Genomic DNA, 12,662 nt, shown 5'->3' with positions numbered 1-12,662 from the left:
AGCGCTTTTTGAAACAATACCTGACATCGATGACATTTACTTTGCTTACATCGATAGAATAGCCTATTTGGGTTTTCACTGGTTACTGGTACTAAAAGATATAAATAAACCCACATCATAGTTGTATATTATAGAAAAAATACATCAAATTTCATGAACCCATAAGCATTATTTATTAAGAAAACTCAACAACCCCAAAGGAATTGGAAAAAGGGGACACGAAATGGTTATGATTGTCACCTGTGTAGTACAACAAACCAGATGAAAAGAAGAATTGGAAACTGTGAAATTTACCTGGGGTGCAGAGAAGAAGGCTTGAAGGGAGGGATGAGGGGCAGAGAACTATATATCAAAAAAACATCGAAATTATTTTTCCCTACAGAGACCAATTTACAACAAAACAAAAGTATAATCCTTATTTGGCCAGTTTATAAGAATGAATAAGAAAAAAAAAAGAAGATGAAAGAAACAATCAAAGTTGAGAAGTTCCAAGGACATTGCTCGATAAAAATGCAAGCATAACACTTGTCACATTCTTAATATATTTCACTTAGGACCCCTTTCATCTGATATTGTGGGTCATTTGAACTTGAATGAAACCCCAACCTTTTTAACAAGCAATTCAAATCATTATTGTGGTGGCATCTGCTACTGCAGCAAAGGTTTTACTCATTGCTTTGGTTATTGGGTTCATATTGAAAGAAGAGAAGAAAAACACAGGGTGAGTTTCTATTTACTCATCAATCTTATCTAGTAAATGGCCTTATGACCAATTTTTCATGAGAAGTTGCATTCATTGGCTGCTTTTTCAGTATTTTTTTCAGTATTTCTATCTCTTTGTTTTGTTAACACTTTGCTATTAACACTTTGCTAAAGTCATTGTTGGAACGACTCAAAAAAGCAAATCCCAGAAGTTGAAAAGCAAAGAACCAATATGATCAAGTCCAACCAGAAAGGATCAAATCAAATAACCATAGATCAGTAACAGAAAAATTAAATAAGAGGGAATTGAATAACCAAACAGATCAAATAGCCAAGAACCAAGAAACACAAACCTCTTATACAAGTAGAAACCAATTCAAAATATATCACGCTGACATCTTCCTGAAACCAATCCTATATCTAAATCACCATAAATAGAATCCTTATTTGGCCACTTTACAAGAATAAATAAATAAATAAAAAAGACGAAAGTGAACAACAAGAACCTCTAATCACCCAATACAATCCCCTTTGCCCTTTAACACATGACCCAAATAAAAACCACCTATGCATAAATCCAACTGTTGGAAACCACCAACATTTCAGCCAAGCCCCAAGAAAACCAATTTTCCCGCTCCTAGCTCCCCACACACAGAAAGAGAAAACACAAAAGCATGCACAAGAATACGAAATCCCTACTCATGTGAAAAAAAAAGGGAATTCCAAACCCCTGTTGAACACAATACTAAAAACAAGTAGCCCAACTCAAGAGGCCAAAAACCACAATAAGCCCATTAATGGAGGTGTAAATGTATGGCATACAAAGAGAAACAAGTCTCAATTCCTAAAGCACGTACATAAAACAAACGCCGAATACATAAATAAACCACACACAATTTCTACAGCACATACATAAATCAATTGACATTAATTCCTTTGATAAAATGCTCTTCGCCCGATTTGTTTCCCCTATCGTTACTTGTCCATAACATTTCTTTGGTGCAGATTACATTCTACAAAAGTTTTGGACTTCATCTCAAATTTTAATACACATGCTCCAAATTAACTCAAAATATGCCAAGAAGAAAAACATGACATGCCTAACTCGAGTAAGATGCAATCAATTAACAAATTTCACAAGACTGAATCACTTTGCTTTAACCAATGTTTGAAAATGGGGCTCAGCAGAAGGAACTCACCCCCTTGCAACTCAGAAAAATCTTAATCAACTCATCAAAGTCTATGCTGAGTAACCCAATGAGCCAAATAAACACTAAAAAAATAGGAACATTTGCGAAAAATCAGAAAAAAAAACCAGAGAGAGAATAAACTGATCATATAGGAAAAAAATCGTGGGATCCATTTTCACCATGTTCGGAACCTAGAAAAAAAAATCACAGAGCAAAAACCATGGGATACAGAAAAAACCAGAGAGAGAAAAAAAATCAGGGCACAGAAAAAAACCGAGATGTACCTTTGTGAGGAGGCTCGTAGGGGCAAAGAGAAGGCGAAAAATGGTCTCTTCTCTGTGGTTAGGGCAGTGGGGGGCGCGTGGTGCGGAGAGAGGGGTGGCTCAGCGGCTGATAGATGAGTAAATCCTAGCGAGGACTGAGTGCGAAGAGAGGGCTCCGGCTGATAGCGGCGTGGTGCGAAGAGAGGGGTGGCTCAGCGGCCGATAGCGAAGAACAGAATACAGTATGACTGAAAAAGATTGATTCAGATCATAATTTCTTGATTTGTTAGTTTATTATTTCGGTTTCTCTCAGCTATTTTAACAAACTGCTATGAGCCAATCATCCTTATTCTTCGGGCTAGCCGTTCTGCATGATCGTTATACAAAAAAGTGATGCAAACTAGTAGAATTAGGTGTCATCATACCTATTATTTGATATTTTGATATTATATTTTGTCGACCTCAATTAGTCCGAAAAAAAATGATTTTAGTACTGAAAATTTTCAAAAGCATTTTCTGCTTCTTCTAGAGTGCGGAATGCGTATTAGGATGCTTTCTTAAATCAATTTACTTGGTGACATTTTTCTTGGGATGCATAAATGTGTAGCTCTTGGCCATGAATACGAAATATTTTTTTTGTTTTTTTTTTACGAGATTATGAAGCTTTATTCAAACACGATATAATACTTTCTTGTAGTCATTGCCTGTCGACATTCAGTTAGCCACATAACAAGCATAAATATAGTAATGTTTCAGAAATAAAACGTAAAAATCCAATGAAAAATATGACAATTAGATGTGAATTGGGTGGCTAGGGATGCATTCCAATTTTTTAGAAATTTTTTGTTTGACTTTGGGTATATTTTGATATCGGTGCCACATTCAAGTTGCAATTTTCTCTTGCATTGATGCTCCTTTAAGAACTTATCATCTCAATCCTACTTTGTGCAATAATGTAGATATTTAATTTTGAAAAGAGGCAAATTCAATGGTTTTTTAAATCCTAGATAGCCTTAGGACTATACTATCTTAGTAAACCCTCGGATCATAGACCACTATAGTCCATACTGCATGCCAGAATCCTATAGATACTATTTTTTAAATAAATCATGTAAAAATAGCAAACCCACGTATTTTTTCCTAATTTTTGACAGGCCCTATCATATAAGCCTTTGGATTATCCGAAATCAGAATTTGCTGATTCTGAGCAGATTTGGTCTAGACGACAAGCCAGACTTATCCAAATTATAAGATTTTTGGTAGGTGATATCTCAAAAGCCTCTTAATCACCTCCAAGTCAAAATCTGTCAATTCTAGGTGTGTCGCCCAGCCCAAACTGACCCAAATCACGAGATTTTGTCAGGTGATATCTCAAAAGCCTTTGGAGCACCCCAGAATCGAAAATTTCCAAATCTGGACAGATTTGGTTTGGGCAACACACCTAGTGCTGCCCAACCAAAATTGTCCATAATCATGTATCTTTGACCCAGCTTATCCCCCAGATCATTTTTTGCCAGGTTCATTTAACCTTAACCATTTTGTTATGGGCGACACTACTAGCCTTTGACCCCCAAACTGACAATCCAGGCTAGGAAATCTCTTTGTTACTGGTTGTTACCCATTCCAACTGATTTTCATATTTAAAAACTCATCTTTGTGGCCCATTTTGAGGTTAGACCTTATAAGCTTGCATGTCAAGAAAACTTGAGACTCTACGACTCGAGATAAGACCCTAAGTGAACCTTAGATCTAGAAAAATATTAACAAGCTTTAGCCCATTAAACTTGCAACCCTTAGATTAAGAAAATCATTCAACCAAGCCAAAGGTTGGTCAGTATTGAAGAGAAACACAGATGATCCATGGCATAAATTACAGTTGCAATCATGATACGGGAAAGACCTCGAAGCCTCAGGTTTGTCAAGCCAACTGGCTAGGCCAGGTATTCTTCTTACTCTCATTTTCTTTATTTTTAGTCTTTTATTATATTTTTGGACTTTTATCTAATCTATTCCAGTATTTCATGCTCTTTGGATCAAAACTGGCTCTACCACTATTCTGAGAACAGATCTACTCATTTTGAACAAATCTAGCCTCATATTAGAATTTGATTGATCCCCATTCTCTATCACTCTTAAAAACAAGGTTGTGGTTCGGATCTTCATTCTGAGATCGTCCCGATATGCATCGTGAACAAATATATTTTCTAATGTATCCCTTTCAAACCTTGACAACTTATGAAATTTTTGAAAGATAAATGTGCTTCCTTGGTTGGATGGTGGAGGGTGATTCTTTAAATACTATTTATTTATGTAATGGAAAAGGTAGGAGCCTATGGAGTTTTAAGAAAGTTTTGGATGGAGGTATTTGATATATGTCGAGATCAGATCGTATTTTTTAACTATAAATATTTATAGGGAGGCAAATGATAGGGCAGATTTCTTGGTGAAAGATGGAGTTTGGCTTGACCTTTTAATTGTTGTTTCTCTGACATTGTAATTTTGATGTTTTTATTCGTGATCAGTGTTCAGAAAATCGACTCGGCTAAGATACTCGGAACTTGGTCGAAGAGAGTTACTCGGGTGAGTCCAAGTAAATGAAGACAAAAATAGTTATATATAATATGAGCACCAATTTTATCAATAAAGTAGTGGATTGGTATGTTGGTTAGTCCCTTTTATATAAATGGACCTCTTATAAAGACATCTTGAGTTCTATTCTTGTTGGGATAACAAAATGATGTTGGGCAATATTATTTTTGAAACTCTAAAAAAAAAAAAAGTTGAAACATGATGTCTATAAAGGGAGGCAAATGATAGGGCAAATTCTTTGGTGAAAGATGGAGCTTTGGCTGACCATTCAATTGTAATTTTCCTGATAGGGAAAATTCTTTGGTGAAAGAGCTTTGGTTGACCATTCAATTGTAATTTTCTTGATAGGGCAAATTCTTTGGTGAAGGTGGAGCTTTGGCTGACCATTCAATTGTAATTTCCCTGTTTTTCATTTGTGATCAGTGTTTAGATAATCGACTTGGCCAAGATACTCAGGATTTAGACGATGCGATTTAGCGAGTCCAAGTAACTCGCTCGAGTCCAGTTCATTTTTTTAAAAAAGAAAATTGGAGAAAAAATAGTTATATTTTTAAAAAAAAGAAAAAAAAATAATTATATATAATATGAGCGCTACTTTTATATATGAAGATGTAGATTGATGTGCTAGTTAGTCCCCCTTATATAAATGAACTTTTTTACAAGAGGTCTTGAGTTCCATTCTCGTTGGGATAGCAAAATAATGTTGGACAATATTATTTTTTGAATTCTTAAAAAATATTTTTTTTAACTCTAAAAAAATATTTTTTTTGGAACAATGATGTCTATAAGGAGATTTTGTGTTCCATTCTCGTTGGAGCAATAAAATGATGTTGGGCAATATTATTTTTGGAACTTTAAAAAAAAAAAAAATTGAAACAATGATGTCTATAAAAAAAAGTGGCAAAAGTGGGATTCAAACCCCCAACTGGGGCAAAATTCATTCGTTTGAGAGTAAATCATTCAAGCGTATCTAACATAAAATTGAGGTAGTAATATATTTAAAGTTTAAAACAGTGTTGTACAACCTACTCAACCAAAACTCGTCTCGCCTATAGGGCGAGGCCAAGTTACTCAGTCAAGTCTGAGCTGCCTTGGCCAAGTTTTAGAATAATGTTTGTGATTAATAAAATTTTGTGCTCTTGTCAAAAAAAAAAGAAAAAATATGTGATCCATGGCATTTCGCACCAATGAGTGTAGCTCCTCTCATCCTCAGAGTATTACTATCCATAAATTCTTGAAGGTGTATTTAACAACACAATATGGGACCATGAAATCATGCGTACTACAGTTGCTTCCATCTACAAGTTAGTTCCTAAACCAAATGCAACTAGTATGCAATTGGCTACACTACTCACTACATAGTTATACCAATTACATATCAAATTCAATGTTACCATGATCCACTCACAGCAGATTAGAGGCCCTCTCTATTGAACATTGTAAAATTTTTGAAACCCAAGTTTATCCTTCTCAAAACTTTCATGTTAATACTGTCACAAATTATGATAAAAATGGCACTAAGTACGTATTATGTTTGGCCTACTCCGTTATGTCTCTTCATGCAAAATAATAAAACCGAATGACTCACAAGATTCTTGTGTGGGTGAATGCATGACTGTAATAAAACTAAATTTTTGTTTACTTGCAAGGAAAAACTCATTTAAATATCGATAAAAATAAAAAGATTTTGGTTTGACTGAATATCATATAGAGCAGAGGTGTAGGAAAATTATAATTACCAGGCTTTAAAACTCGATCACCAATAATGGATCATATATGTACTTGTAATTAGACTTTTATTTATCAGATTATATAATTTTATAGAGCTTTACATAATTATTCATGAATATAAGTACATTTATATTTCTTTAGTAACAATAATATTTGGTGCTTTGCAAGTATCATCAATATTTTTCATAATTCTTCTTGTCAAAAACCCAAGATTCAACAAGATCAAGGGCAGGCTTGAATCCCAAAAATATATTTAGAGAATTTATCATTCAAACATGGACATGAGTCTACCAACACACACACACACACACACACACACACACACACACACACACACACATATATATATATATATATATATATATATATATATATATATATATATATATATATATATATATATATATATATATATATATATATATATATAAAGTTTATAATGAGCCGAGGCTCTAAACAATCATATTAGAGCCTACCTCAAAATTTTAACTAAACGAGCATGTTTTGATGCCCAAAAATCCTCAAATTAATCATCTTGACATCAAGATGCATAGACATAAGAAAAAATTTGATTTCAATTTTGGAAATAATGTATTTTGTAATGAAATTTTTGACTGTCAATTTTCAATATTTGCAAGTTTTTATAGATCTGTCGATCTATACCATTTTTTAAGCTTTAAAATTTATAAATAAAAATGAAAATATATTTTAAGGCTATCGCAAAGATTTTCAGTGTTGAAACCACATTTCTCGACAGTATTAGAGAGGCTATAATTTGATTGTTTAGAGCCTAGGCTCTATACAAACCACACCCTATACCCTATATATATATATATATATATATATATATATATATATATATATATATATATATATATATATATATATATGGAGCTGAGGCTCTAAACAATCAAATTTGATCCTCCCTCAAAAACTTCACTAGAAGAGGTTGTTTTGATTCCCAAATATCTTCAAATTGATCATCTTGACATCAAGGTGCATGGATATGAGAAAAACAAATGGATTGTAAGTTTTGAAAATAGTGTATTATGTAACATATTTTTTGACCGTCAATTTTCAAGATTTTCAAGTTTTCATATATATGGCGATCTACACTATTTTTGCAGCTTTGAACTTTATAAATCAATATGAAAATATATTTTAAGGCTATCAAAAAGATTTCCAATATTGAAACCTCACTTCTCAACATTATATGAAGGCATGCTCTAATTTGAGTGTTTAGATACTAGGCTCTATACAAACTGCACCCTATATTAGTATATCACAATATGATCTCCATTACATTAACATATAATTGCTCAAGTATAAAGTGCATAATGACTATGGGAAGCCAATCGAAGCTCTCAGGTGCTAAGTTTACTGCCTTGGGTCTTAGCTATGTACCAATAGGTTACATGTGATGTCATATTACAAATCCGAGCCAATTCATCATCCAGTAAAATGGAAAGCCCAGTATCTACTGATACACACTTCAAATATGGAAAGATTTGCAGATATTCAAATATATGAAACAAGTGGGAAGTTCGTGGGAGAGATCCAGTTTTTTAAAAAGCAAAATTGGTTCATAAGGTGGCACATGAAATTTTGGCGTAGTCTCTCTTTTGTAAAATCAACAATTTAGGAATACAATAAGGTGATCTAAGTGATTGATATGAATATAAAAAACTCGGAGAAATATCCGTCAAAAATATTATAAAAATCAATGGAGAAAGCTTATGGAAGACTATATCAAATTGTGTTTGGATAAAGATATAAACTACATGGAGAAATATTTTAAAAACTTGAAGAAATATCAGCCAAAAATATTATAAAAATCTATGGAGAAAGCTTATGGAAGACTATATCAAATTGTGTTTGGATAAAGCTTTAAACTACATTGATCAAGCGAGATCAATTGATGATTCAATGAAGCAAAAATCTAATCATCAAAGAAGAAATATGACTTGTTGTAACTAAGAATTTACGGCAAAGGGAAAGTAAATAAATTAATGGAAATCGAAAGTCTTTACAATAAATTTTTAATAGTGGATGATTTGAGACTAAGAAGAAATGTGATCGTTAATATGTGCATTCTATGGAAACGGGATGGGGAAACATGAGACTACCTTTTTTGCACTGCCCTATTGCTTCTCATTTGTGGATATGGGCAATGAATATCATAGGATGTATGGTACCGTTGCTTACATGACATTTGGATATTGTGCAACAACTTTCTTTATCTACCTTACCAAAGAAAGGTACTATCATTTGGAATATTTTCAGAGCTTATCTGTTTGCTATCTACCTTACCAAAGAAAGGTACTATCATTTGGAATATTTTCAGTGGTTATCTGTTTGCGAGGTATGGTTGGAAAGAAATAGACGTATGTTTAATGGAAATCTGATATGGCAAGAATTAAGGAGATGATTCTTCATACTGTTTGGTTTTGATAATCTAACACGAAAGAAGGATATGGAGGTTCAAAAGTCGATGTTTTGTGAAATTTAAATAATTTGATTTTACAAAATGTTGTGAAAATTAGACCACATGGTTAATGGGTTCCACTCTTGCAAGGCAGTGTGAAGTTAAAACTTTGATAGAAGTTATTTTGGGAACCCAGAACCAGCTGGTGTTTGAGGGATAATATCAAAATTTGCGGCAATGGTAATCTCTACTTTTTTAGTGCTGTGTGGGGAAGCAACTGCTAATAAGGCTGAAATCATGGCTTTGTTAAAAGGTTTAAATTATGCTGATTTAGCTTTGGGTAGTGAAGGGGGATTCTTTAAACTTCATCAATTGATGTAATTTGATTGGAATAACACCATGGACTTTGTAGGAATGCAGGAATGTTGGAAATAAATTTTGAATCTTTGTCGAAATCGGGTGGTTTATTTTCAACATGTATATCAAGAAGCTAACGATATGACTGATTCTTTAGCTAAAAATGATGTTCAGGTTCTTTCTGGCACTATTACTTATGCTTTTGATATGTAACTCTTTTGTAGTTACGTATCAAGAGAATGTAAAGCATCATTCTTAAAGATGTATGCAAGTAGGTGTTCCATCCAAAAACAATGAAAACTAACTGTTCAAATGTTTTTTAACTAGAATTATTATTTCTAGTTTTTAAAATTTATTTATTTATTCATATTCATGATCTCCATATTATATATTACATGTTCTTAAAAATTAAGTCTTAAAATCCATCTCAAAAATAGATTTCTTAAAAGGCCTATATTTCTACATATGCGGGCTTGGGTGCATAGAAACCAATTCATAAAATATCTGTGCTCTTGTAAAAAAATAAAAAATATAGAGAGACGAAAAGGGGAGAGAGAAGATATTTGAGAAAATTACAAAAAACTCTAAGAGTACACTTTCTATGCAACTTAACCCCAACCTGACTTTTTTTCTCATTTTTTTCCCCAAAACAAACTTTTTATGTAAATGCCCCCAAGGGAAAACGTTCAATTTTTTTAGATGAAAATGCCCAAAATGCCCTTCCCATGCACAAAAATCAATTTGGCCATAGCATATTGCCACAATGCACCATCGCATTGCCGGAGTGCACCATCTCATTGCTGGAGCGCACCATCGCATTGCCAGAGCACTGTGCATTTTGTCGGAGGCCACCGTCACATTGTCGGAGCGCTATGATTCCAGAGTATTCCACTGTCAGAGTGTTGTGCATATTGCCGGAGCGCTATGATTTCAGAGTATTCTACTGTGGGACCGCACTTACATAATGTCGAAACCTTGTGACTCCAGATTGTTCCACTGTCGGACTGCACTTATATAGTGCCGGAGCCCTTGATTCACTACCAAACTGCACTTAGACAGTGCCAAATTGTTCCACTGTCGAACCGTACTTACATAGTGCCGAAGTGCTTGATTCACTGCCGAACCGTACTTACACAGTGTTAGAGCCCTATTTTCGTAAGATAGAGAAGGAGGCATGGTAAGAAAGAAAAAAATAAAAAAAAGTAAAGGAGGGTAATTTAGATATTTATTTATTTTTTTGTTGGGAGTATTTGTAAAAATAAAAAAAAATAAAAAAAATAAAAAAGAAAAGAGAAAAAAAAGGTGTTAGCTTGGGATAACTTGCATGCAAAGATTTGTTTTAGGGTATTTTTATTTTTTCCAAAATTTTTTTGTTAGAGGAGGAAGAGAAGATATTTTTGTTAATGGTCACGTGGCTGAGGGGCCCAAGAACCTCGAATTAAAAGTATAATGACGTGGCGATCTCTAATTGGAAAATGTTAGCACGGAAGTCGTCACGGAGGCCAACTCAACCCATCAGCACGATTAGGTTTAACCACGGTTAGGTTAAAGGGCAGTAAAAATCCTATAAATAAAATAGCTAAGGAGGTCTAGGGTTTGTTGTGCGCAGTGGAGGTGGGTCGTCCCCCTCTTTTCTTTGGTTCTTTTTCTCTCCAAGGTTCGGCTCTCTTTTTTTTTCTTTTTCTTTTTTTTCGTTTTTAGGGTTTGGATCTTTGTTTCTGGGACTCCATGGCGTCTTCTGATGTCGAATACCGCTGCTTCGTAGGTGGTCTCGCGTGGACCACCGACGACAGGACTCTTGGGAAGGCCTTCAGTTCTTATGGCGATGTTATCGAATCCAAGGTTTGTCCCCTCTTTATTCTCTTTTTATTTTTATTTTTCGTTGTTTTGTATTTTCCTTTGCTTTGTTTGCAGAAATTATGTATTCTTTTTAGTTGTTTCATGTGGCTCGTGTATTTTTATGTGCACGAATTTCTGTGTATTGCTTCTATCTGATTTATGCTTTTGATGATTATATTCTGTTGAATGAAGCTCTTGCTCTGTTTTTACCTTCATTTTAGTTTTAAAGATTGATCTCTCACCTGCTCTGTTTTGTTTTTCCTCAGATTTGGTTCTCTAAATGGATCTCTCACTTGCTCTCTTTTTCCTTTGATTTGGTTATATGAATCCGATCTATCTGTGATTTATTTTTTCTTGTATGGTTCTCGGTTTCATGGTTCTTCTTTGGTTGCCTGGTTTGATCTATCTCCCTCATTCCTGTTTCCCCTTTTTTCTTGTTTTAGTTATGTTGATAGTCTACGTCTGTTTTGGATGTTTACTTTTTAAGTGTTACCCGATCTTTCAATCTTGTGGTTTCTTCTTGTTTTTGAATTAGTTTTCTTGATGGTCTAGGTCTGTTCTGTCTTTCATGTTCTTACTGAGTTTGATGATGGATGATTAATTTCCTTTTTGATCTTCCCCTTCAAAAAAAACACCATTAATTACTCTGCTTGAGGCAACACTATTATTTACTTAGCTAGCTTTTAATGATTCAATCTTGAAAAGCTATTGTTCTCTATCTCCTTCTGAAATGTTTCTAATGTCATTTACTGAACTTTGTGAAGATAAAAGTAAGAAACGTTGAGCATTACTTGAGCTGCTTTCTTCAGACATTACTTTGTCCATTAGTTTAAAAATCTATTGTAATGTTAGTTTTAACAGGCTATCTCTTGAAAACATTGGACCTTATGAAACTCTCTTTCTTGTTCTGATTTCAACAGATAATTAATGACCGTGAGACTGGCCGCTCCCGAGGCTTTGGTTTTGTCACTTTCAGCAATGAGCAATCCATGCGTGATGCAATCGAGGGAATGAATGGCTTCACTCTCGATGGTCGCAGCATTACTGTGAATGAGGCTCAGTCGAGGGGTAGCGGTGGAGGTGGCGGTGGCGGTGGATTTCGAAGTGGTGGTGGTGGTGGCTATGGGCGCAGAAGCGATGGTGGTGGCTATGGAAATCGTGATGGTGGCTATGGAAATCGTGATGGTGGTGGTGGCGGTGGCGGTTATAGCCGAGGTGGTGGTTCCCGCTATTCTTCAAGGAGTGGAGGTGTTTCTGAAGGTAGCTGGAGGAACTAGATTTAAGTGTTTAGGTAGCTGAAGGTAGGGTTTCCTTATGCCAGATGTTATAGACTCTGGTTTGCATTGTTAGGGTTTGATCTGCTTTTTGTGGAAAGGAAGATGATATCATGGTGGTGTTGGTGCTTGGTGGTGGTGGTGGTGGTGATGGTGATGTGGGTGGTGATAGTTTGTGGTGTGTGTTTCTTTTTGATCTGGTTATTGAGCAAGACTTCTTATATATGCAATGTTACCACTATGTGAACCTCCATTTTGTAAATGGTGACACTAACTAGCTTGAGTGTGTGCA

At 34.6% G+C, this 12,662-nt stretch overlaps 2 protein-coding genes across 5 annotated transcripts in view; one reads left to right on the top strand and one right to left on the bottom strand.

Moving 5' to 3' along the window:
- LOC18444420 (transcription elongation factor SPT4 homolog 1) overlaps positions 1 to 2,252 on the bottom strand; it is a 29,624-nt gene extending 27,372 nt beyond the window's left edge. Inside the window, exons 1-2 of one of the 3 annotated variants that reach the window (XM_088852618.1) lie at positions 2,177 to 2,252; positions 1,056 to 1,104 (exon numbers count right to left, since the gene is read on the bottom strand). The gene's annotated coding sequence lies outside the window, so the exon portion shown is untranslated. Of the gene's footprint in view, positions 1 to 294; positions 343 to 1,055; positions 1,105 to 2,176 lie in introns of all 3 variants that reach the window. The other 2 variants (XM_011628831.3, XM_011628830.3) reach the window with 2 other exon arrangements.
- Positions 2,253 to 10,844: 8,592 nt separating this feature from the next.
- On the top strand, positions 10,845 to 12,662 carry LOC18444419 (glycine-rich RNA-binding protein GRP1A). Of its 2 annotated transcripts, XM_088852617.1 has the most exons (3): positions 10,845 to 10,914; positions 11,023 to 11,099; positions 12,017 to 12,662. In XM_088852617.1, exon 3 carries the CDS (start codon positions 12,086 to 12,088, stop codon positions 12,371 to 12,373), a length of 288 nt encoding a protein of 95 aa, XP_088708743.1. In that variant the 5' UTR covers positions 10,845 to 10,914; positions 11,023 to 11,099; positions 12,017 to 12,085; the 3' UTR covers positions 12,374 to 12,662. The 2 variants fall into 2 exon arrangements, with proteins under 2 accessions (XP_088708743.1, XP_006854654.1); XM_006854592.4 differs by having other exon boundaries at positions 10,845 to 11,099.

Source organism: Amborella trichopoda, chromosome 11 (assembly GCF_054954075.1).
Source record: "Amborella trichopoda isolate Santa Cruz 75 chromosome 11, AtrichopodaSantaCruz75HAP2 v2.0, whole genome shotgun sequence".
In the NCBI taxonomy this organism is placed as follows: domain Eukaryota; kingdom Viridiplantae; phylum Streptophyta; class Magnoliopsida; order Amborellales; family Amborellaceae; genus Amborella; species Amborella trichopoda.
This window is presented reverse-complemented; position numbering and strand designations above follow the sequence as displayed.

Excerpts from the sequence above, each read along its gene's own strand:
- LOC18444419 (XM_006854592.4), top strand. The coding sequence starts at position 10,986 with ATGGCGTCTTCTGATGTCGAATACCGCTGCTTCGTAGGTGGTCTCGCG. Across the intron at positions 11,100-12,016 it reads GCGATGTTATCGAATCCAAG|ATAATTAATGACCGTGAGAC; the intron begins GTTTGTCCCCTC and ends TGATTTCAACAG.